Genomic DNA, 22,398 nt, shown 5'->3' with positions numbered 1-22,398 from the left:
GTCATGTGTTCCAGAAGTTCTGCTTTTCTGATTTACTCTCATTCATTCTGAGAGAATGGTAGGCAAAAAAAAAAGCTGGGAAGTAAATGAAAAGTATGTTTACTTCAGAAGTGTTTAATTGGCACAGCTGTGCCAGCAGAGTCCTTCAGGCAAGACCTGGTTCTAGGAAAGATCCTTGTCTTTGGAGCAGGACATAGTTCATGTGGAAGCTGCCAAATGCCAGTTCTCCTGGAAGCTGCACTCAGCCCTTAGCAAAGACAGGAATGGTAAGTGTTGTTATGCTCAGGCTGCCTGATCCCCCAGCAGTGGGCAAAATGCAGCCAGTTTTTTACTAACAGTGTAAGAATCTCTGATATAAGCAGAAATGAAGGACTGCTAAAGGTACTAATCTTCCATTTTAGATCACTGTCTATGTCTCTCAGTTTTATAAGCTGTTTAATTTGTCCATCTGGCAGGGTGGTTGATGGAAACAAACTCCATTTATATCAGCATGGTAAATAGAAGGAATGGCCCTGGCAATTTTCTGTAGTGCTGAGGGTCATCAATTATGCATGTGAATCGATGACAAATCCTCTTTCACTTACAGCAGTCATCAAGCTCTCATGCAGGATACAAGAAAGAAGACAACTGTAGCTTGACAAAGGGAAATCCTCACAGATATTTATCTTTTAGTTTATCATTTGATACAGAATTCCTGTCTGTAAAGCAAATGCTCATGATGTAGTTGATCCTTCATGTAGAGGCTCTCTAACTGCTGTGCTGCCCTGGATTATCACTGTGAAAAAACAAATAAAATTGCCAGGAAATAGCACAAAAAGGCCAACTCCTGTGAAACCGTTCAGGACTCCGGACTAAACAATTCAGTGTTTTTCCTGCAAGACTTCTTTAGGAGTGCCTATCTGCACTCCTTTAAAGGCTGGGGACTTGAGTTAGGATCACAATTTTGGGAGTACTTAGCTAGAAGAGAGTTTTAAGTTGTGCTTGCTTTTGTGTTGTAAATGTTTGGGGTTTTTTGCAGAGCGAAAAACTTATTTGCTGATGTAACAAAGGATTCTGCTAAGGCTGGAACTTTCTAAGATGATAATTTTTAAATTTGGCTTCCCTTCTTTCTCATCTTGACATTGCATTTGAAATGACTTTGGGTTTTTTTCCTAGCAAATAACAAATGATCCCTGTGACTCTGTAGTTAACTACACCTTCCCCTCCCCTCCTTTTATGGAGTTTCTTTTCCAGCAGCACAGCTGTGCCAGGGCAGTGCTAGATGGTGGTGCTGTTCTGCTGCTCAGCAGGTGCTGGGCTGTTCTTGCTGTTCCTCCTCTGCAGTGCCAGCTCTATGTCCAGCTCTCTCAGCTGCTTCAGGAAGCCCCTGTTTGGCATGATGCAGCGGTGCCTTGCCACCTGCTCAATGGCATCCACCACCGTCATGTTCTTGTGGATCATCAGGTAAGCCAGGACCAGCGTGGCGGAGCGGCTGCGGCCCATGGCGCAGTGAACCAGCACCTTGCCTGTGGAAACAGAGGCACACGGCACAGCTGACACGGGCTGCTGCTTTCCTCTTGGCACTGAAGGTTTCTGTAGTGCCCCTGCCCTGGTTGGTGTCTGACTCCCCTCACCAGCACTCAGTAAGCCTCTCTACAGCCTCAGTTTTCCCTCGTGTGAAAAATCTTACAGCTGAACACCATCTACAGTAGGGATGATCCATTTAATTCTGTAGGGGGATAGAATATAAGAAAATAAAGATGGTGTAGAAAGTAATGTAACCCCTAAGGAGTTGCAGCTGGGCCAATTAGCAAAGATTAGGAGCAGGCATGACTTTAACAGGCCACAGCTGTAACCAATAAGAAGAGTCCTATAAAAGAGTGGGGTGGCTGGGTGAGAGGGGAACTGGAGTCAGTAGCTGCTTTATGAAGAAGAAAGAGTCAGTGCTCTGAGGAGCTGCCCATGAAAACACCAAGAAGGTATGGAACTTTTGTGATAGGAGGGAACCTATGGAATGTATGGAAGTATGGAGTGCCTGCAATAAGATGACAAAATAATTCTACACCAAATATCTGTTTATTTGTAGACAAAGCTTGCAGAGAAGGCCTGGGGACTGCATTAAGTATCATAGCAAGCCCTGCTGCAGCCTTGACTTACATGCCTCACAAACTGTGTGTTTGCAATTCTGTGTTTGGGAATAATAACCAAAGCACAAGGGTGTGGGAGGGTTTGGTGTGCTCTCAGACTGTCCTTCCATGAGAATAAATGGAATGCATGGAGAGTGCCTTTCCCATTTCTATGAACTAGACACACAAAGTAACCAAACTGGGTTTTGGTTTTTGTTGCGGCAATAATGTCTTTTGAGCTCTAGATCACATGACTTTATGCCAATTTTTGAGGGCAGACAATAAAAAAGGCCAGGCATATAACCAGGAGTTGGAAAGAAACCACTTCTTACTCTATAGAAAAGCTGCTGTAGAAATTTCTGGCTAGCACCCTGTTGTGTTGAATGCAAGTAATGTTTCACCACCACCATCATGTGAGTGTTCTATTATGATCATCTCCCTGCAGTAGGAGCCTGTCTCATCCCCTGTGAGTGCAGAGTCTTTGCCAAGAGTTTTCACCTCCAAATAAACATGCTGCAGTTTAACTCTGTGACACTGCTTGGCTTAGCTTGGGCCTTCCAGAGGCAGGAAGTCATTGGCTTTGGATAGTAACAAGGTTGGAAGCCTTGTGGAGCCTTCCCTGTCAGCAGTATCTGGGGGAGGTGGAGGAAGAGAACAGTAAGTGGGTTCAGGTCTGATTGACAGGTTTTGAAACACTTCAAAAGATTTCCAAAAATGATTCAAAGCCCTTGAGGGGTTCTCACAAAAGGTTGAACTGCTGAAGGAAGTAGATTTGGAGCACACTCTCTAACACCCTGCTAAGCAGAATTGCCACAGGAGAAAAAAATAAAAACTGCTATCAGGGCCAATAATAGTTTATCTTTGTCAGCTATGCCTGGTGAGAAGTGCTGGGTGCAAAGCCATGACTCCTGCAGATTAACTCCTTTGCTTCCAGGCACAAGAGGATGCCTTGGCACAAGCAGCATTGCTGTGTAATGTATGCATCAAGAACTGCCAACACTAAAGGATTAATGGTTACAGTCTGCATCCTAATCCCAGCAGATAGTCTTTGAGGCATCTTGGCAAAGTTCCAGTCCTTCTGATAACTAAAAGTGCCTCTTCCTCTCCTGGAAAATGATAATCCATTCTATTATTACTGCAAATATTTGAAGTGGATGAAAAGACACATTTGTTTAGCCCTTCAGTGCTTCTCTTTAGAGCTTCCCACCTTGTAAATCTGTCGCTGTTGAGGTGATAAAATAGGTGATGGGACAAGGAGCAGTTTGCTTTGTGTGGGTGGCAAATGGAGGAGATCTAGGAGAAAATACAGTTTTGTATTGTGTTAACAAAGGCAAAAAATGGCTGTACAATCTTCTGAAATGTCCACTGGTTTGCAGAAAAGGAAGTTTGTCCTTGCTCTGTGTGAATAGTCAAGAGCCAACTGCCTGTTACAGCAGAACACTGACACTCTTCTGCAGAGCCACATCCTTTCTGTACTATTTTATAGTCCCTTCCATTCTAATATAAGGACCACTCTGAACCCTCATTCCCCGAAAGGGAGTCTGCTCTTGCTGTCTTGGATTCTGACCACTTATATCTTCAGGTGTGCCAGAATATTCAGCATCAGTGCACAGAGACAGAGGTCTGCTGAGTGGTGACAGATCTCTGAAATACTTTGTTCGCTTGACTTGGGTTTGTGTTTCTTGAAAATTTGTCTAGATGCAGTACTACTTTTCCAGAATCATTTGGAGCCTTGAATGTTGAGGTCTTTGGTCAAAAGGCTCAGGTCTTTGTCATTTTCTCATATGTTTCTTCCCACTTTGTTTTCTTTTAAAATCTGTCTTTTGTGTATTTTCCCCAGACATTTTAACGTGAAGTGAAAATGCCATTCCCCTTTATTCTACATTTTGAGGAACTAAAATTTCAAGGGAATGAATATTAAATCTGTAGCTTAGTAGGAAACCTAAAAAAAAATCTTAAAATTTTCATGTTATACAGGCCTCACTGATAGATATTTTAAGCTGTTCTATGGTCTGAATTGCACGCTTTGGGAAAGCTTTCTGCCCATCTGAATGACAGCATGTTGGGACTCATTAGAGTTTGCCTCTAAATCTTACCCTTATAACTGCTCTTACGGCCATCAGCCCACGCTTAAACCCTACAACTACTGTTCTGATCAGGGAGTTTCTTCATCATCATGAAGATTTTAAATGTTAAGTCACAATTAGGACTGTTTTGACAGCATCCAAAGTGCCAAGCTTTCTGGTCTGTTTCAGAGAGGGCCTTCTTCATTAGAATGACAATTTGTTTCAACAGCATTGACTATTGAGCCTCTTCCTTGCAAAAATCATTATCTAAAGATATCTATTCAATGAATGTGATCATTTGGCTGAAGGTCCTACCCCAGATACAGCCAGGACGTGATACAGCCAGAGCAAATTCATCAACACACAGATTCTGGTCACACAAGCTGAGGCTTTTTCCTTTCTCCCCCTTTCCCTCTCTGTGTTTTCTCAGCTCTAATACAAAGCAGCAAAGCAATGCAAAGCTGTTACTGATCAGAAGTATTGAGCACCACACACTGAAGTCCCATGTCAGTACCACTGGAGGCAGGTGCTTGGTTACTTCATCCAAAATCCTGTTTAGGAATCTGGATGCTCTTTGTCAATCAGGAAGGAGCACACAAGTGCACCTTCACTGCCTGTTCATTTGGCACTTGAAATGCAGAACGCCTTTCTGCACTAGATGTGCATTCACAAATAACACATGTATGTTGTTGGAGGAGAGCCCTAGGTACCTCTAGTCTTTTCTTCCATAGGAGGCATCAGTCCACACTTTAGTCTAGCTTCTGGAGTCATTCTATTCTGTAAATGTGTATTGGAAAGTTACTGTCATGCTTTAAACCTGTGTCATCCTGGGCCATGCATCGTGTCTTTACACATCTCTGGCTGGGATAAGAGGTGTACATACACACATTTTACTTTTCTCTCATGAGAAAGCTAAGAGTTTGCTCTTTTTCTTCATGAATGTTATAGTAGGTCTTCATCAGAAAAGATCCTAGTTAACTTGTTTAAAAGCCATTGGAATGTGGCAGAAATTACTACAGCTACAGAAATCACTGCCATTTGTAGTATCTACTTGAGTGCAGATTTTTTTGTTTGTTCACCCAGTCACTCCAATTTGATTTTGTGTTCCAGTGCTGGGCTGATGCTTGCTACTGTCTCAGGACTTCCTGGACTTTGATGTGATTTTGAAACAAAAAGGTTAATATCCCCCCCATCTCATCCTTTCCTCCTACAACATTTATTGGGAAGCAAGGCTTTTTTTCTTGCCCTTGCTGCTTCCCTTGTGCTTGTTTCTTTACCTCAATGCAGCAGACTAAAGTCTTATGGGAACAGGAGGGTGGTGGGAATGAGGAAGTCTGCATTTCTTATTCCAGCTACTCCAGTCTGACACTGACCTCTGGCCTCCAGCCATGGCTAGGCACGGGTGTGTGCTAGTTATCCTCTCCTTTCCAAAGGCACTGCTGCAGACACACTTTTTTAAAATGCTGGGTATCTTTCTTCATAAGCAAGTAAGCTCCTGAAGCAGTTTCTCCTACTATGAGGACTTTGATTTTTAAAACTGATCTGCTTTCAAGGTTTTCTCCTGAGCAAAGGAAGGGACTGTTGTGTGGTCTGTACTTGTTGAAAGGGCAGAAGTGTAAAGACCTGGCTGGCTATTGGAAGCAAGTCAGGTAGTAACTGCCTGCAGCTGAGCTAGACAGCCAAGAACAGAAGCTGACACAAGGCTAGAAACTTGATATCTGACCCTCTGATATTAAGGTCTCTATAGGTCAGCAGCAAAGTTTTAAGTTTCTCAACTGGTTTCTGGTAAAGTATCTTGCTGTGATTTTTTTTAAAAGTATGCGAGGGGAAGGAGTAGGAGTAATATTGAAAGTCAGTGTGAGGCCTAGGCTGTAGCACTTGACATCAGTGCCAAGCTTTCTGATAGAACACTGCTGGAGATCAGCAAATAATGAATTGTAGTAATCAAGCTGAGAAATTACAAATACTTTAATGAAATGTTTCTTGTTTACTGCTGTCAGAGCTGTATCAGTTCCCTGCTGCTTGGAAGATGGCAGAGAAATAAATGTTACAGGTTGGGGTAGATCTGATGGTCAGGTAGGAGGGGTGGTTTCTATATTTATAGAGGGAATCTAATGGTGCAGAGCATGAAGCTGTGGAATGATAGCATGGAATGTCTGAGACCATTGTATTCTACTCCCACCACTATGCAACTAATATTTATTAACCCTGTCTTGATAGGAGCTAATTAGGAGGAAAAGACAGCATATTCATGGCACCTAGGCAATTTCCAGTTGTCTCATGTGTTTTTGAAGGAGTCAAAACAACAACAAAAAATCTGTCAGACAGGACCCCTTGACACAAGCTGTGATGAGAACTTTGACAAAAGTGCTTGGTAAGAGGCTCTTAGGGTGGTATTAGTGGGAAGGGTCCTAAATACATCACTGCCTTCTCTTAAACTCATTCCCTACTACTAGCTATATTGTCTCTGTTAAACTATATTGGACTTGTTTCATTCCTGCAAGGTAAAATGCCATGGAACTATGCTTTGTATTAGTTGTGGTAAATATTATCCTGATTGGAACCATTTTCAGCACCCTCCTTACTTCTTTCATCCTGAAGTGCATTATCAATGAATTTGGAAGCCGAGTAGAAGAACTGGCTGAGGTCGAAGGTGGGGAGGTCGTCGGCCTCCACGCCGTGGTACTGCAGGGCCATGCTGCTGTAGTACTGCGCCCCCGTGTCCACGTTGCGCTGCCCGTGCGCCGCGTTCAGGATGTGCGTGAACCCCGCCTTCTCCAGGCTGTAGCGGTCCAGCGCCGTTTTCCTGGGAAAATAAGAGCTGCCATGTAATACAGCAACCTTCTTCAAAGCTAGGGAAAAAAAATTAAGAAAACCTCTGCTTTGGTATGTTCTAAATGTTAGTGAAACTGATAATGCTTTAACAATGCATAATTTACCATTTAAAGGAACTTAAGATATTGTCATTCTGTTTGAAGCTGTCATTCTTTTGCAGTTCCTAATTATCTCCCCCAGGTCCTTAGAGTGTGTTTAATGTGGATTTATTTTGCCGTTACCTGTGCACATAGGCAATACTGGCTTCCATCCATCTTGTACAAGAAGAAACTTGGGATACAGAAAGAAATAGAAGGAATTATCTAAAGTCAGAAAAGGAAATCAGTGGCAGAACTTGAAATAGGACCCATGAATGCTGTTTTCCCCTTCTGTCCTATCAAATGATATTGCAGATATAATAAGAGTCTGTAATGTGTGAATAGTAAAATCGTCTGGGATTCAAAAAGAAACTCTTCTTCCCTAAAAGAGGTTACTGAGTTCTTCTCAATTTCTATTAAAAATGAATACAATTTTAAAATCCCATCCCTATGTGAATATAACTTTCTATCACAACTCCATTTTACTATCTTGTTTGGTCAAACCAGAGGTCTAAAGCAAAAAGAACTATATAAGGAAATTTGATATTAGCCTTCAGAGGAAGCTGGAATTCATGTATTTAGCCAGAGGTTCTCATTTATTCTTGTCCTCTCTTCCCTTGGACAAGGGAAGTCAGAGAAGAGAGGAAAGCTTAGATTTGTATGTTCAATACCCACTGTAGGTGCTTGCTTTAGGATAAAATTCCTAAAAAAATGTAGAGTTCATGGCCAGGCATGTAAAAACTTTTTTTCTTCCATTACAGAAAGCTTTTAGTTTGGGAAAATTTTGTTCTGAAAAAGCTGTAAAGTTTCATTAGTGCCTAGGAAAACTACAAAGCTTTTTACAAAAAGAAAAAATGGCATAACCTTTATTCTGTTAATATATTTTCACATAACTACTGCATGATGTAAAAAAGCTTTTTCCAAACAAAAGTACCTCTCTCCATGAATGTTTCCTGAACACTTCCATGTGTAAATGTAGCTGCTGTCACACAGGACGTTGTGGTGGGCTACCTGCTGTGTTTCATAATTCTAGTGGTGACAGCCCACAATAGCTTGAAGCTGACTGCCTTTCCAAGCTTTAAGTCAAAACCCCCTCTGAGCAGTCAAGGACCTAATGATTAGAGCACTTAACTGGGATATGGATACTGAAGGTTTTACCTATGCTTGCTCTTACTTAAATTAAGCTCATGATCATTGGCTGCTCTGAGTAAATATTGCCCTGCAGAAATTCCTTTCTGGTTAGGAATGATAATGTCTTGACAGTACTGGTATTTTTGCCATGAAATAATGCTACACTTCTGCTATCCAATCATGTAAAAGTCAAATAAAAGTTTCTCTTAGTGTGGTGATGCCTACCTAATAAGTTTAGTAGACCCTGGAGCACTGCTAATGGTGTACTTTGCCACTTCCACCTCATGTTAAATAATGCCTACTCCTTCCCTTTGCATTCCTATAGCAGTGATTGACTGAGAAAGACTTGCTTTCTTCTCCCTCCTTTTAGGAGGTTTTGTGCCTTAGGATTCCCTGTATGTAAATATTGCCAGCAAAGACACTTCAGTTCTATACTGAAAGGATGGAGAGTACTTAAAATCAGCCAGGTTAAATGTCCTGGCTGAAGTGGTGCAGTGAATAACTACTGCCTTCATTTCGATGTCCTTGAGGTGAGCTACAGTTCCTGTTTTCAAATTCAGCCTGTCTGTTTTATCTCCCTGATGCTGGAATGGTTTTCATTCATCAGACAGGCCCAAAGCTTCTATCCTACAAACCATGTAAGACTGAGGGCTTCAGGTCAGAGACCCATGCACAAGGGGAACCCTTGCAAGTGGAGATCTACATGCTGAGTAGGAAGCAGGACTGCAGAGTATTTTCAGTAGAAAACCAAATTTTTTGATGGACTGTACATACTCTCACACTTTGGCTTCTGCAAGCACTGCTCAGTCTAAAAAATAGCATTAGAATTAAATTATGAAGTTGTTCTGAGCAAGGACAATGTCAAACAATAGGTTACAGTCATTAACATTTGACACTTGTTTTTACATGAAATCAAATTTTCCTGTTTCCTTGATTGTTGATTGCCTTTTGACACAGTGGATGCCACTAATGCATTTTTTCTGACAGTCACACAGTCTTGTTCTGTTTCCTACAACCTGATTTTGCAATGTTGGGTGGCCTCAGTTTTCCAGTACATATTCAGAAAGAAGGGATGCTGTCTTTCAGTAACTTGAATAAGCAGTCAGCTCAGCCTGGCCAAGCTCCTCTGAACTTCCCCTTCCATCTCCCAGTCTTGCCTGTGGCTGCATTCTGTGAATTGGAGGCTCAGGATGGAATTATTTTTATTTAATCAGTTTAATCATTTTGCATCACAAATGCATTAGCTGATGTTTTGCCCTTGACCTGTGGCAGGTTTGGAATATACACATTGTTACTCTGTTTGTTTCCCACCTTGGGCTGGAAATGGACTCAGAAGCAGCAATGTATCAACCTTGAATGGTGTTGCAAAAATTCATTATAAATGCTCAGATGTAACTCCATCATCTTCTGTGAAATAACTTTTTTTAAAAACAGCAAATTACACGTGTACCAAGGAATTTATGCTGTTTTCCTCAATGCTTGGGCTAGGCAGACTTTAAAATGTTATCTGCTTTCTAATTATGCTTGATATGCAGACTGATTTGGCAATAGCCTTTGAACTGAATAGAACCTTACCCAATGGAATTGTTTTCTTTATTATACGGATGCATATTTTCTTTTTTCTACTGACATTGCTAATGTGAAAAACTTCCAGAAAATGAGTGCTCAGTGCTGAGCTCTCAAATCTGTTAAGTTCTCCACATTTTCACTGGAATAGCTATCACTCAAAGTGTGTGTAGGTGTTGTAGAACCTGTTAGTGGAAGCAAGACCTAAAATACCTGCCCTAAGAGGAGCAGGGTCAGTACAGTCCTGTGGCCACGTGGCTTTTGCATCTGCAGGCCAAGCTAGTGCACACAGTCTGTAAAGAGGGTGTCAGGCACCTTTCTTACAGCAGATAGCCTGGACACTTTTATCTATGGAAAGCTTTTCCTAAGGTTACTAATATTGTGTGGAGAGATGAAGAAACAGTTGTTGTGCAATAGAAAATAGGGTTCACTGGACTGCAAGAGGTGCTTGCCTTAGGCTTTAGAATCTGCATCTTGTGAAGAAAGCTGAAGTGACACTTAGTCTTTTTCAAGAGCAAGAGTGCTTGGTTTCAAACCTAATATGGAGATTAGAAAGCACTTTAGCTCCTTCCTCTTTCTCTCTGTCCCCCAGTCTTATACTTGATAATTATATTTTCATAAGAGATTTCACTACTGTTCTTTGAAAATTTTTCCTCTTTTTTTTCCTTGTAAAATCTTTCCCCAAAATCTAGGGCAAGAGCCCAGCTGGACCACCACTTGTCATACTGCCTCAGGTTTATCTGCTTTTTACCTCCTGTCTGCCAGTACTTTGTCCTTTGATCATAAACATGACCAGGCAGAGAAAGCCTGTGCTGAGACTGACACTGCCATAGTTAAACTTGGGGTCACAGTGGGTTTGCAGCAGCTTGGTGGGCAGTTAGCAGAGCAAGCAACAGCCTGGTGAGGCCCCAGGTGTGGGACCTGTGTGCCTGTAAAGGGAAATGTTTGCCTGGACCGCCCACAGCCAGCAGTGAGCTCTGCCTTTGTGGGAAGGACTGGGCTGCTCTCCACCCTCCACTGAGTGTGCAGTGTCAAAGCTGTTGTGAAAGCATCCCTCTGTACCCTGTAACCAGAGTCTGTGGGGTTTGCTCTGTTTCATCATGTATGATGCCTCTGATTACACCCCAAGGAGAGGAGAATGCTCTTGGCCTTGCTTGCAGTTTTCACTGTGCCTGAGGTATCAATATTGTAAAGGAAAGAGAGAAATAAATCAGGCATAAATATCTGTGAATATCTGATTGGTTGAGGTTACTAATAGCATAGGATTGTTCAGGGCAATATGAATCACTACCTTATTGGAGGATTTATGGCTCCATTTCTAATTCAATTTTGACTAGAAAAGGCGTCGGGGGTTTTTTTCCTTGCAATTTGCTCACTATCAGAGTGTAATAGTCAAGCTAACAACATTCTTCTTTTCCCCTCCTTGGGTGCTGCTGTTTCCTATTAAATTGTGATTAATACTTCCATTTTTGTGATTATGGCTGAATTTTAAGCAGCCATTGTAAAGAGGAATTTGCTACAAATGCCAGTGTAGGTGAAGCTGGAAGCACTTGGCTACTCTAGCAATTGTTTTCATTTTGTATATCTCCACCATCTGTGCTATTAGCACTTGATTTCCTTTTACATGATGCAGCTGTGGTCTCCAGTGTCTGTCTTGAATGTGTTCCCATGCAAGGAAGGTGAAGTGTGGCACTGGGAGATAACAATGAAAATTTCAATGTAATTCAGTTTAGTAAGAGATGACCTGTGCTGATTAGTCCCATGCTAAAGCTCATCAGCTCTTCAGTTCAGAGCACATAAACTTATGCTAAAAGTTAAGTATACCCAGAAGTCCTTCTCTCTATGCCAAGCAAAAGCTCAGTGCTTTGCTGAATCTGACCCTGCATTTACTGTAGGGCAGATGGACTCATAAACATGTTTTGAAAGTTCTGAGGCAAGGGGGAGTACTTTGATGTGGGAATCCCACCTCAATGGTGAAAACTGGAGATAAAATCACTTTCACATATGGATATATTGATACTAACAGACTCACCAAAAGGAGAAACTGACCCAGACAAAAGTGTCATCCATTTTCAGATGGTTCCCAAAAGACTGTTTACCTCTCTTGGGTTGTGCAAGGGCAAGTAGAGGGCTTGTCTGAGACTTTAACTGTGCCTGTTGTCAGTTTTAAGGTTAAGTTTCATAGGATCAATAGCAAGTGCTGCAGCAAACTCTGTGTTCTTCTGGAAGAAACAATGTGTAAGTAGTTACAACATGAAGAAGAATGCTTTCTTTTAGGTTGCTGTCTCCACTGTACCAAATCCCCTCTCTCTTTTCAAAACTACTGTCATGACAAGCTTTAGTTCCAGCTGCTTTTGTTAGAAAGTTGCCCAAATCAATAGAATTGGAAGACAGGGGGAAAGAGCTTGCAAGCACTGCAGTCTGCACCTTCACACACAGTATTAGGTGTACTGAAAGCAGCTAACAAAGGGAAGATATGTGGCTCATGAGGAAAACATAAATACAACTAAAGGAAATAGTCCTCCAAAATACCTCAGGAGGGTGTGGGCAGAGCAACTCCCTCCCCAGGTAGGTTAGCACCGTACAGCTGGTACTACACCCCAGATGACTGGTGTGCTTTTCAACTTTAAGTAAAGCCAAGTCTCTTAAACTTCATGCAAAGGTTGTGCAATGCAAACATGTTTCAGTATAGACTGTTAAAGCCACAGATTGATGTGACCCAGATTGACAAAACACCAGGAAATCTGAGGCAACATGTTACTAGGAGAGGAATCGCCTCTCTCGAACTTTTCTGTTTTCTTAAGTGCTAAAGGAAAGCTCAGTGCAGGATGATAATTTACCAGATGGTCAGTGTCAGAAAGAAGCTTGCTGAATATAGGCAATATTGACACTTTCTTAAGAAAATCTGGCAGTTCTCCCTCCTGTGGAGAGATGTTGAGAATTTCCAATAATACTGACCCAATTTTCCTTGGTAACTCTAGCACTGAGGGAGTCTGGAGATAGTGTAGCATTGTATCCCCTTTTCCTTCTGAGGTGTTGCTCCACTTCTCTGGGTACCTCCTGCTCAGTGTGAATTAAAAGAATTTTTAGGTACCACTGAAAACAGTGAGCAAGATCATCAGAATATGAGATGGAAAATATTTAGTATTTGATTTTTCTCTAGCCCTAAATGGTGGATGTAGTTTTTGTAAGTGATACAACCTAGATAGAGGAAATAGCTCTCTGCTTTCTATACAGCAAAGGCACCAAGCACTCATGCTGTGGTCAGTCAGTTCCTGGTCTTGACTTCAGCCACTTATCAAATGTTAGAGATCACTGATAGAATGGAGAAGTGTTACTTGTCTCAGAAACCACTGGAGCGTTGAGGTTTATTGTCCGCTGTTAAAAATCTGATTTTCTGGATTGTTAAACTGCTATTACAATTGGCAGGTCCTCATTCTACCCAAGTTAAAACTATGTCCTCAAGAGTGTTGTTATAATCTAAATCTGTATTTGCTTCTATTTTTATATGATTAATACTGATGTAGATGCTAGGAGTTCGTAATGCTAAACGATGGGAGGTAGCTGTTTTCTTGCCTGAGAGAGTCCCATCTGTTTTCTTCTAGGTTAGTGTAAATTGTCTTTTTATTTGGTCACTTGGAAAAATCCATGCAGTATTGCTTCTCTGCAGAAAGGTAAGAGGAGTGAATGAGTTTTAGTTATGCATACATTTCATGTTTAGTTATTTATCTTAATTATCATGCATTCCAAATTGTGGGTTTGGGTTACTCATCTTCCTTACCTGCATCAGTTCTGAAGGCCATGAGTCATGGCAAGGCATAGGCACAGACCATAGCTTTTGTGAATTGCAAGCTCAGTTAAGCTGCATACCCAGAAAATTATTTTTCATACTTGTAACGAATTACATTTCAAAAGACTTTTTTTTTTTTTTCTGGGAGTAGTTTGGGAACATGGCAAGACCTGAAACTGTGATCAGGCCTTAAATCCTAAGGAGATCTAGTGCATGTTCAAGAGGAAAACAAATTGGGAGGCCTTTGTCTTCAGCTGAAATATTCTTTGAACTTCAGAAATATGGAAGCCTAAACATCATCTCAGATAATAAGGCCATCACTGAAGAGCTGCAAGAAGAAACTACAAGATGAGTAACTGGCAGAGACTTTTCATGTGATCCCAGTGAACCAAGCAGGTTTGGGATTTGCCAGTAAAACTGCCTCCAAGCAACCAGGTGGCCAGAGAAACAAAGGAGCAAAACAAGGCTGCTTTCTATCCCTTTGGAGGACTTCTAAATATGAGGAGGATATATGCAAACACTAATCCTGGTAGGAATCAAAATCTTGGCCAAGAGTGTTTTATTCCTGTTGCTGGGCTGTGTCATACAAATTCCAGTATCTGGTCTTTAAAAGCCCTTGGAACTTGCTGGGGGAAAATTTCAATTGGAGTTGAACACAGCATGTTATATTTTGAGGCTTTGATTATTCTGGGTCTGACAGGCTCATAGAGATTTCATTGCCTCTGGGCAACATCTGCAGTGAAGCCTCATAACAAAAGGATGGAGTGGCCTCACAGGGTTCCTTGATAGCCTGGATTGCATTAGAAGGAAGATGTGGTTACGTAGTCAGGGTAATTAATTAGCATTTCCATAAGCAGTCACAAGTCCTGTTAACCTTGTAAATGCAGGAGGCAGGAATGAAGCACAGATGTGGAGGCTCTGAAGATAAACTCTGGATGTATGTGTTCACTTGATTTTGTTGATGAGTTCCACCAAATTCTTTCAACATCAACCTTAATTTAGCTTGGCTAAAGATGCAAATGCACCCAACATGTGTTCATGGCTTGTGGCATCTCTTTGGCCACTAGTTCTAAAGCAAGATCTTAAAACAATACAAAAATCCCACCACACTGAGGGGGTAGGCTGTTGGTCAGGACTGATATGGAGCTGGCTCCAGGAAAGATATAAATGTCCATGGACTTTGCCTATTTCAAAGCAAATTTTAGTTAAGGTAGTGAAAGCCTGCATCTTGCATGCAGACTAGTTCACAGATTTTCTGTCATGTCAAGTTTGCCCTTGCCTGGCTGACAATAGTAGTTCTCTTTTGGGGAGTTCCATTTTCTGGTGAAGTTTTATTTCTGTTCCCCCCCTACCTGCTCCTTACTTGTTTTTCCTTCTCCATTGGTTTTCTCATGCTTTTGTCTTGTCATGGTGGGGAATTTGTTTTCCTTTGAAGCACCACTGGTTTTCCTCTTGACTTAAGACCAGTCCTCAGCAGAAACACATTACCCAGCATGACAGGTTGTAGCTCTACGTGCCTGTCAAGAAGTTTGTATTTTTGTTTCTCTGGTTAGTTTGTATGAAGTGCCAGGTGTGTGGTGTATTCAGAGTCACACCTTCTAGCTTTTACTAAATTACAAGGTGTAAGAAGCCACTGCTACAGGAAGATTACAGGAAAGAGTCAGTGACTGCTGTCCTGGGCTGAGACTGACTTCTTGTCTGGTCACATTCCTTTGCTCAGCAGGCACAGCTATAGTTTCATCACGGAGATTAGAGGAAAATTATTCTAACAGCTTCATTCAAAATAATTCTGATGGTGATTCTAAACAATGAAGTAGGAAATAAATGCCAGAAGAGGCTGTTCTTTATGGTAAATCTTGAGTTAGAGATATCTAACAGAAGGGGCAGGGCAGGATGTCGAGAGAAAAACTCAATCCCCTTTTCTTCCTGAATCATTTGGACGGGCTGTTCCCATGGTTTAATTTTTTTATCCCACACAACATACACATACACACACTCTCTCCCATCCCTGTCTCTAAAAGTGGGAGCCAAGGCTGGGTACAAAACCAGAACTCCTGTGTCTTTCTGTTGCCTCTGGCGCCACAGAAGTAATTGGTGGATGATATTAGGAGCCTTGTAACTTTCAAAGCTGTATATCTTTCCTCTTTTATAAGCTGGCAACAGATGAATTTTAGGACCTTTTAAAAAATTATTGAGAACTTTGGAGCCACTGGGGCTCCTACTTGTGTCTTTCAGTGATGATGTAAAAATATATGTCATGTTAGTGCAGGGTGTAGAGGAAAATGGGAATTGGACCAATAATGGCAAAGGGATAAGAAAGGCTCTCTTGCTCTGCTCAGGGCTTGGGCTGGGGGATTTTCTGATGGCATGTCTCCTGCTGCAGCAGTCTTCTCTGCTTCGTGGAGTAGATTGCTTCTAGTTTAGTCCTCTGCTCAGCAGGACTAAGTCTGTTTTGTGGGTTTGTTTTTTTTCTAAATCACACTTGTGATCAGTGAGACACATCTCTGCAGCTTTGCCTTCCTCAGGGTTCTGTTTGCTTTAATCTCTTGAGCAATCTGGAAATACAGAGTGTTCTATGTCCACAAGCACAGGCTTGGAAATGCAGAAACACTACTGCAGGGTGAGCTGTCTCTTCAGTCACTTTTCAAGAATTATATTTTAGGCCTAAACCAACCTAAGGTGTGGCAAACACATCCAGGCCATGCTCTGTAACTGTGGAACAACTTTCACTCAGAGATAAATAACAAATTGCTCCTTGAAACTAATCATTTAAAAATAGATCATGACGAGCTTCAACCTCTGCAGCCTACACTGGTGCCACAACCAGTGCTGTCACTCTGTCTTTACAACCAGTGCTGTCACTCTGTCTTTACCAGCAGATCTGGCTGCACTTCCTCTGCTCTTTCCTGAAGCAGCAGTGACAGCCAGGGCCATGCCAGGCTCTGACATCTGTCAGTGGTTTCAAACACTTTGCTCTGTCAGTGAGCTGTGTTTAGAAGATCTTGGTCTCTCCTGTGTAGAGGAGGTGTAGCAGGTACACTTAGCTGCAACACAGGGGGTATTGTGAACACTTACTCATCTCCTATGTAGAGGTTGGGCCAGACTTCATTGACGTGAGTGTACTGTGGGCAGCCCTTCCACAAGAGCCTCTCCAGTTCAAATGCCCCTGGGGTACAATAGTCCTCATCAGGATCTACTTTGACTGCTGTATATGCATTTTTCTTGCCAGCATTCCAGCTTCCTGATGACATCTTGTCCATGAAGTAGCGCTCTCAGGATGTGCAATAAACTGGAATGCAACCAAAACAGAACATTAACCCAAGGGAGCACAAAGCCAGTGACTCCTGCTCACTGTGGCATCCTGGGAGCACTGACCAGGTGGGATTGAGCATTGCTTGAGACAGATGTACCTGTTCTGTGGCAAACACAGACTTGCACCCAGATTTCTGCCTCTCCAGAGAGAGGTGAGGAATATGTTGTTGGATGAGCTCACCAGCAAAGGAAACAAAACTCAGAGGTTTGAAATTATTGAAGTTCAGGGTCTGTGTGGATTTTGTTTCCTGAAAAATCTACTGGCAAGAATTTGGTAGGTCTAACAGCCTAGGGATCTAAAGCACCTAGGGGAACTGAGTGCAAATTTAAGTTGTTGGGGTTTTTTATCATTAACTAAGACCCCCCTAAAAGCTCATCCTTTGTGATTTTCAGCAACGTAGGGAGAGGAAATGTGTCTGTTCAGGTGAACGTTGCGTGTACTGTTGTACTCTCCTCTACTCTTATTTTCCAATGTTGCCAGCTGCAGATTCCCCGTTTGCTGCATCTCCCTGTGGGCTCTGTTTTTATTTCTTCTTCTGGGCTCTCTGGTGTCTCAGAGTAGCAGTTGCTCATGTCTCATTCCCTTGAAGGGATAAACTGAACCTTGTGGCTCTGTAAGAGACTTGTAACAAGATGTGGAGTTGGGCTTGATCTTATGAAGTGTGCAAGTAGAGCCTGCCAAAAATCCACCTTTCTTGCAGGCAATGAATCCTGTAGTTGCTCCCAATTTTTTTATGTGTGTGTGTGTCTGTTGGCTGCTGAATGTTTGTGTCCTTTTAATTCAAAAATTCTGGCTAATGCTTTCATGTGGCTATTGTTGAGCTGAAAGCAGGATGTCCATTTTTCACTGACATCCCAAGTACCCATGGGGTTTGTTTGCTCAGTTTGGGCTCTTTTGTGCCTGTCATGTTCTGTTTCTCTACAAAGCTTGAAAAAGCCAAATGATTGCTGTTTTCCTACTCCAAAGCTGTGTAAGATTGTGGAGTCTGTTTTTGATTGGCAAGTGTACACCTTTGTTCAAAAATTGGCTTGCTTTCACTGGCAAGGGGATCTATCTTTCAGCCAAGCTCCTTAAAACATGATGATGATGTTTAGCTAAGTGGTCCTCTCTTGAGATTTTTAAAGGGCTCTGAGAATTCCAACTTGTAGTAAATTTTCCTTGGGCTTGTCTTGCATGCTTATGTGTAGTACCAAGTCCCATCTATCTGCCCCAGTAGCCATGCTCTGAGAGAGCCTTTTTGTTTCCTGTGCCAGAATTATGCTAATTGTACATGCAGACTCAGCAGTGTAGATAATGTTTGTCTACAGAGATACAAATCTAAGTCAGTCTGACTTGGGGAGTGATTAGGCTGTTATCTAGAAATTGATAAGAACTGCTATTTGTCTAGTAAGGAATTATAACTGAGAGCCTGTTGCCTTGATGCTGAAGGACTGACTACTTTTATTCGTGGCTCCATAACATGGGATGGAGGAAAGGAAGAAGAGAAAGCACAATGTAATCAGTAATCACAGTTGGTGGCCACAGTGCATTGATTTGTTACACCTCAGAACAGGGCAATTACATCTGCAAATGATCGTTTGTGGTCCTGGAACACCGGCACAGTTTGAGCTTGGTTAACACTCTGAAAGCTCGACCACTGCTGAGAAATCCTTGTTTCTGTCTGTCCTGGGAAGCCACATGCTCCCTGAACTTTCAAGTACGCTATGTTCTTTTATGCCTTGCCAATGTTATCTGCTGCAGGGATTTTTAAATTGAATTAGAGCACAGGAAAGCATCAGCTGAAATTCCTCTAATAAAACATGTATTTCAGATTTGACTCTAGACTATGTAAGAAGTAACAGAGTTTAAATAGGAGGAGGGAAAAGGGGGCAAAAGGGCTGGTTTGCTATTTCAACTCTGGAAATAATTGCCATGAAGCATTTGGTTGGGGGCAGAAGGGCTTGCATCTTCCCAGGAATCAAAGACGCTTAACCCCATCTCGTATTAGTTGTTCTACATACACCAAACACAGCTCCAGGAAGGCTATTTCCTAGGCCAGCCCTCTTGGAATAAAGAGTGAAAAGTAGATTAGATTTTCTTGTGGGGTTGTTCTTAATGCTGTTGTGGGTATAGGAGATGAATGTTTAGCACAAGCCCAGGCAGGGAAATCTCAGATTTCTCTGGCAGATTTGTGTGGAGAGGAGACCATGTCTTGCAGAGCGCTCACCCAGCGCAGTCAGATGGCAGCCAGATTGCACAGGCTTGTTGGAGCAGGCTCCCACCCCTTGTGGTGCTTCATGCGGGCTGTAGATGAGTTAGTGCAGGCTGGATGATGCCCCAGTGCTGTGCTAGCTTGGCAGTCACCTCATGGCACTGCACTGTGTGGGGACACAGAACCTTAGATCACAGAACAGCCTGACTTGGAAGGGACCCACAAGAATCATTCTAAGTGAATGGCCCACATGGAGATTGTGAGCCTGGCATTATTAGCACCTTGCTCTGACCAACTGAGCTAATCCCAGGGTCATGTGGAAGCTCTCTGGAGTAGGGACTGTCCTAATGTCCATTGCATAAAGAACTCTGCACCCTGCCTGCTCCTGGAACTGCTGCTTCAGGACAGCCTCTTTATTTCCTGGGGGAGGGATGAAAAGTCAGCTGGCTGTGGAGCTGCCCTTGTCCCAGAGGGTTCTCCCCAGCAGGAGGGTCTGAGCCCAGCTCCAGGGCATACTGAGGAACAGAGCCCTGTATCTGAGGCCAGGAGTTCCCTCCCAGTGAGGCAGGGCAGTCTGTAGCTCATCCCACGCTTCCCCTGTGCCCAGAGCACAGCTTCCCTCTCATCCTGCTGGCCTGTGCCAAGGGCAGGCTGTGTGAGCTGCTGGGACCTCCCTGTTGCCTCTCTGTGCCAGAGCTGGGTGTGGGGCACACCTCAGTGGGGCCCCAGAGGTGCTGCAGGTGACCCTGTGAGACTGTGCCTGCGGGTCTGGCATCCTGTGTGTTCTGCCCTCACTGCAGTGTGCACACAACACTGAACTGCTCCCCACTTCTGCTGTCATGGACTTAAGGGTATTATCAGAACAAGGATGATAAAAATCCAGTCATCTGCATTTTTATACCCTAATCTTTCTCTTCATAAATAAGACCAAAGTGCATGTTATCTAATAAATTTTATTTGTTAATCGCTTGGATGGATGGAATATTTGTCCCCCTTGGGTTATATGTATATAAATGAAAATATTGTTAGTGATTTCACAAAATGGTAATTCAGAATAATGGAGAGTTAATCCTCTTTTCATTAGTGAGCCACTTCAGGACATGCACTGTGGCAAATTACACTGCATTTTAAGTCATTCTCAAGTGCTGTGCACTAGGAAAAAAAACATTAAACTAGTTTTGCATTGATAGAAGTAATTGTGTGGCTAATTTGGATAAGCAGTATGCATTAGGCACAGCAAAGGAATCTCTTCTTTATGTTCACTATCTCCTCTACAGCTGCCAGATGGAATTTCTTATACAGCTCTTTAGCTTATTTTATTTTTAACAAAGCAGGGAAGGAGGAAATAAAGTGCAAGGAAAAAAAAAAAAAAAAAAAAGAAACAAATCTGCCAGTCTATCTGCTGTTTAATTCAGACCATGACAGAGCACACAGTCTAGTGGCTGGAGCACCAATATGGCAGTGAAAGATTTGCCTTCTGCACCATGTTTGGAGTCCTTTGAACTACTCAAATTAACCCAAAATTCCCAGTAAGGCCCTATGAAGTCATAGAATGTAGTGGCCTATTTTCAAATCTGTTCAATTGAAGGGATGTCCAGTCCCACCACCAAATTTGTAGGGGTGAGTTAATGCTTTTGGAAATGTCAGTCATGAGCTCTACAGTTTGGTATTCCCATAGATGGGGGAGGAAAACTCAGCTTTTTATCTAGATGTGAACATCAGAGCCTTGGTGGTGCTGGGTACATTTCTAATGCTGGTTTTCCATGTGTAGTGGAAGTTTCTGAGTACTTTGAGACTGAAAGCTCTAAGTCATTAGCTACATTACAAAATACTATGCTTCTTAATATTAATATTTTCTGCTCAATGTGCTGTGCAAGCCCTAGTGCTGTGTATAAAGATGCCAAACAATTTGGCAAGATTTATGCCTGGGAGTTAGGATCCAAGTCAGCTGTAGAGACTTAGAAAAAAATCAGGCATGCAAAGCCAAGGACTGCATTTGCCTTGTTTCTGTGCAAGGGCTTATATATCCTTTCCTTTTCTGAACCCCTCTCTGGTACAAGGGGTTCCTCCATCACTGCTGTTGTCCCCACTGTAGGTACTCTGCTGCCAACTTGTAGCTTTATTTGTGTGCCTGAAGCTTCAGATCTTCAATAAAGTCAGAGCCTGGTGGCCTTGGCATAAATATGCAATGGGAGAGGCTAAACAAGTGAAAACTGGGAAGGTAAATGGAGAGAAGACAATTGTCCTTACTCTTTTCTTTAGAAGTATTAGCTGTTCTGTCATGCAGGGCACAGGGTTTTCTTGCCTTAATGCCCACTTCAGTCCATATTTATACAGCAGAATAGTTTATATTCTTTGCCACCCATGTGTCCTGCTCTTGAAGTTCTCCCAGCTCTTATGGCATTGATCACTTGTGCTAGTGGTGATTTTGATGCTGGCTTTATTAAATTTAATTTGATGTGCATATGTGTACAAGCCTTGGTTTTGTACTCAGAGTTGTCTAAAAGCAACTTCTCCCTGAAAATACCAGACTATCACAAATTCACCTGGTTTAGCTGGGAAGTGAAAGTTTTTAGCCTTTAGCAAACACCTAAATATATAACCTGTTTGTAAATGTGGAGGCAGATTTTAATCTTATTCGTGTTCTGATGCTTTCAGATTTCCCTCCTACCTGTTGTCAGCTCTGAAAAAGGAGTGGAACTGTGATATCATCAGAAGTCTTTTCCAAGATGCCAAAGAGATCTACCTATCAGTGCTGAGCCTTTCATGAGGATTCCACAAAAGTAATGACATATCTACAGTGCTTTATACCCACCCCAGTGCAATAGGAGATAAACACAGTGCCCTTGAAATTAATTGATAGTTTCACCCTCAAAACTGGGGACTAAAGTAGTTAATCTACTGCCATGAACACTAAATCCAGCAGAAGAACAAAAAAGAGGAAAAAAAACCCTGAACTTTGATTGAGAAATCATTTCTGTGCATGAGGAACTTTTTACCAAGAAAGTACTCTATTTTCTTTTCTGATCTTGGATACAGGGCAGACTTATTTGAATCTTTTTATTTATCAGGCAGAATTTAACACCATTCAAGTTGTTGGACTTCTACTCTCCTGGGAGTAAAAACTGAGACTTTGCCTTACAGACAACTGCAAAACTAATGGTTTTATATTTACTTCCTTTCTTCCTTCAGTTTAATAACCACCTTAGGTAAGAACTCATGGAGGAACAATGTTTGTAACAAGTGTGTACAAGAGGGAAGGACCCAAGAGAAGGTAAGGATGGAGAATACCTACAGTAGTTCTTCGAGTAAGCTCAGTGCTGA

General features: G+C 42.2%; 1 protein-coding gene across 1 annotated transcript; it reads right to left on the bottom strand.

The window, feature by feature from the left end:
* Nucleotides 1-1,257: 1,257 nt before the first annotated feature.
* DUSP29 (dual specificity phosphatase 29) lies at nucleotides 1,258-16,830 on the bottom strand. The gene is made up of 3 exons (XM_058029378.1): nucleotides 16,646-16,830; nucleotides 6,757-6,977; nucleotides 1,258-1,505 (listed from the first exon to the last, which is right to left on the bottom strand). The coding sequence occupies exons 1-3, from the start codon at nucleotides 16,828-16,830 to the stop codon at nucleotides 1,258-1,260; spliced, it is 654 nt and encodes a 217-aa protein (XP_057885361.1).
* Nucleotides 16,831-22,398: the final 5,568 nt, after the last annotated feature.

The sequence above is a fragment of the Melospiza georgiana genome, chromosome 8 (genome assembly GCF_028018845.1).
Source record: "Melospiza georgiana isolate bMelGeo1 chromosome 8, bMelGeo1.pri, whole genome shotgun sequence".
NCBI classification, from domain to species: Eukaryota; Metazoa; Chordata; class Aves; order Passeriformes; family Passerellidae; genus Melospiza; species Melospiza georgiana.
Note: the sequence above shows the minus strand (reverse complement) of the source record. Positions and strands in the feature narration are given on the sequence as shown.

What these genes read in the sequence shown, in the direction of transcription:
- DUSP29 (XM_058029378.1), bottom strand. Translation starts at nt 16,830, where the DNA reads ATGGACAAGATGTCATCAGGAAGCTGGAATGCTGGCAAGAAAAATGCA. An exon ending in AACCTCTACATAGGAGATGA is followed by an intron (nt 6,978 to 16,645) that starts GTAAGTGTTCAC and finishes TTATTTTCCCAG; the next exon opens with GAAAACGGCGCTGGACCGCT. An exon ending in TGCACTTCAGGATGAAAGAA is followed by an intron (nt 1,506 to 6,756) that starts GTAAGGAGGGTG and finishes CTGTTTCCACAG; the next exon opens with GCAAGGTGCTGGTTCACTGC.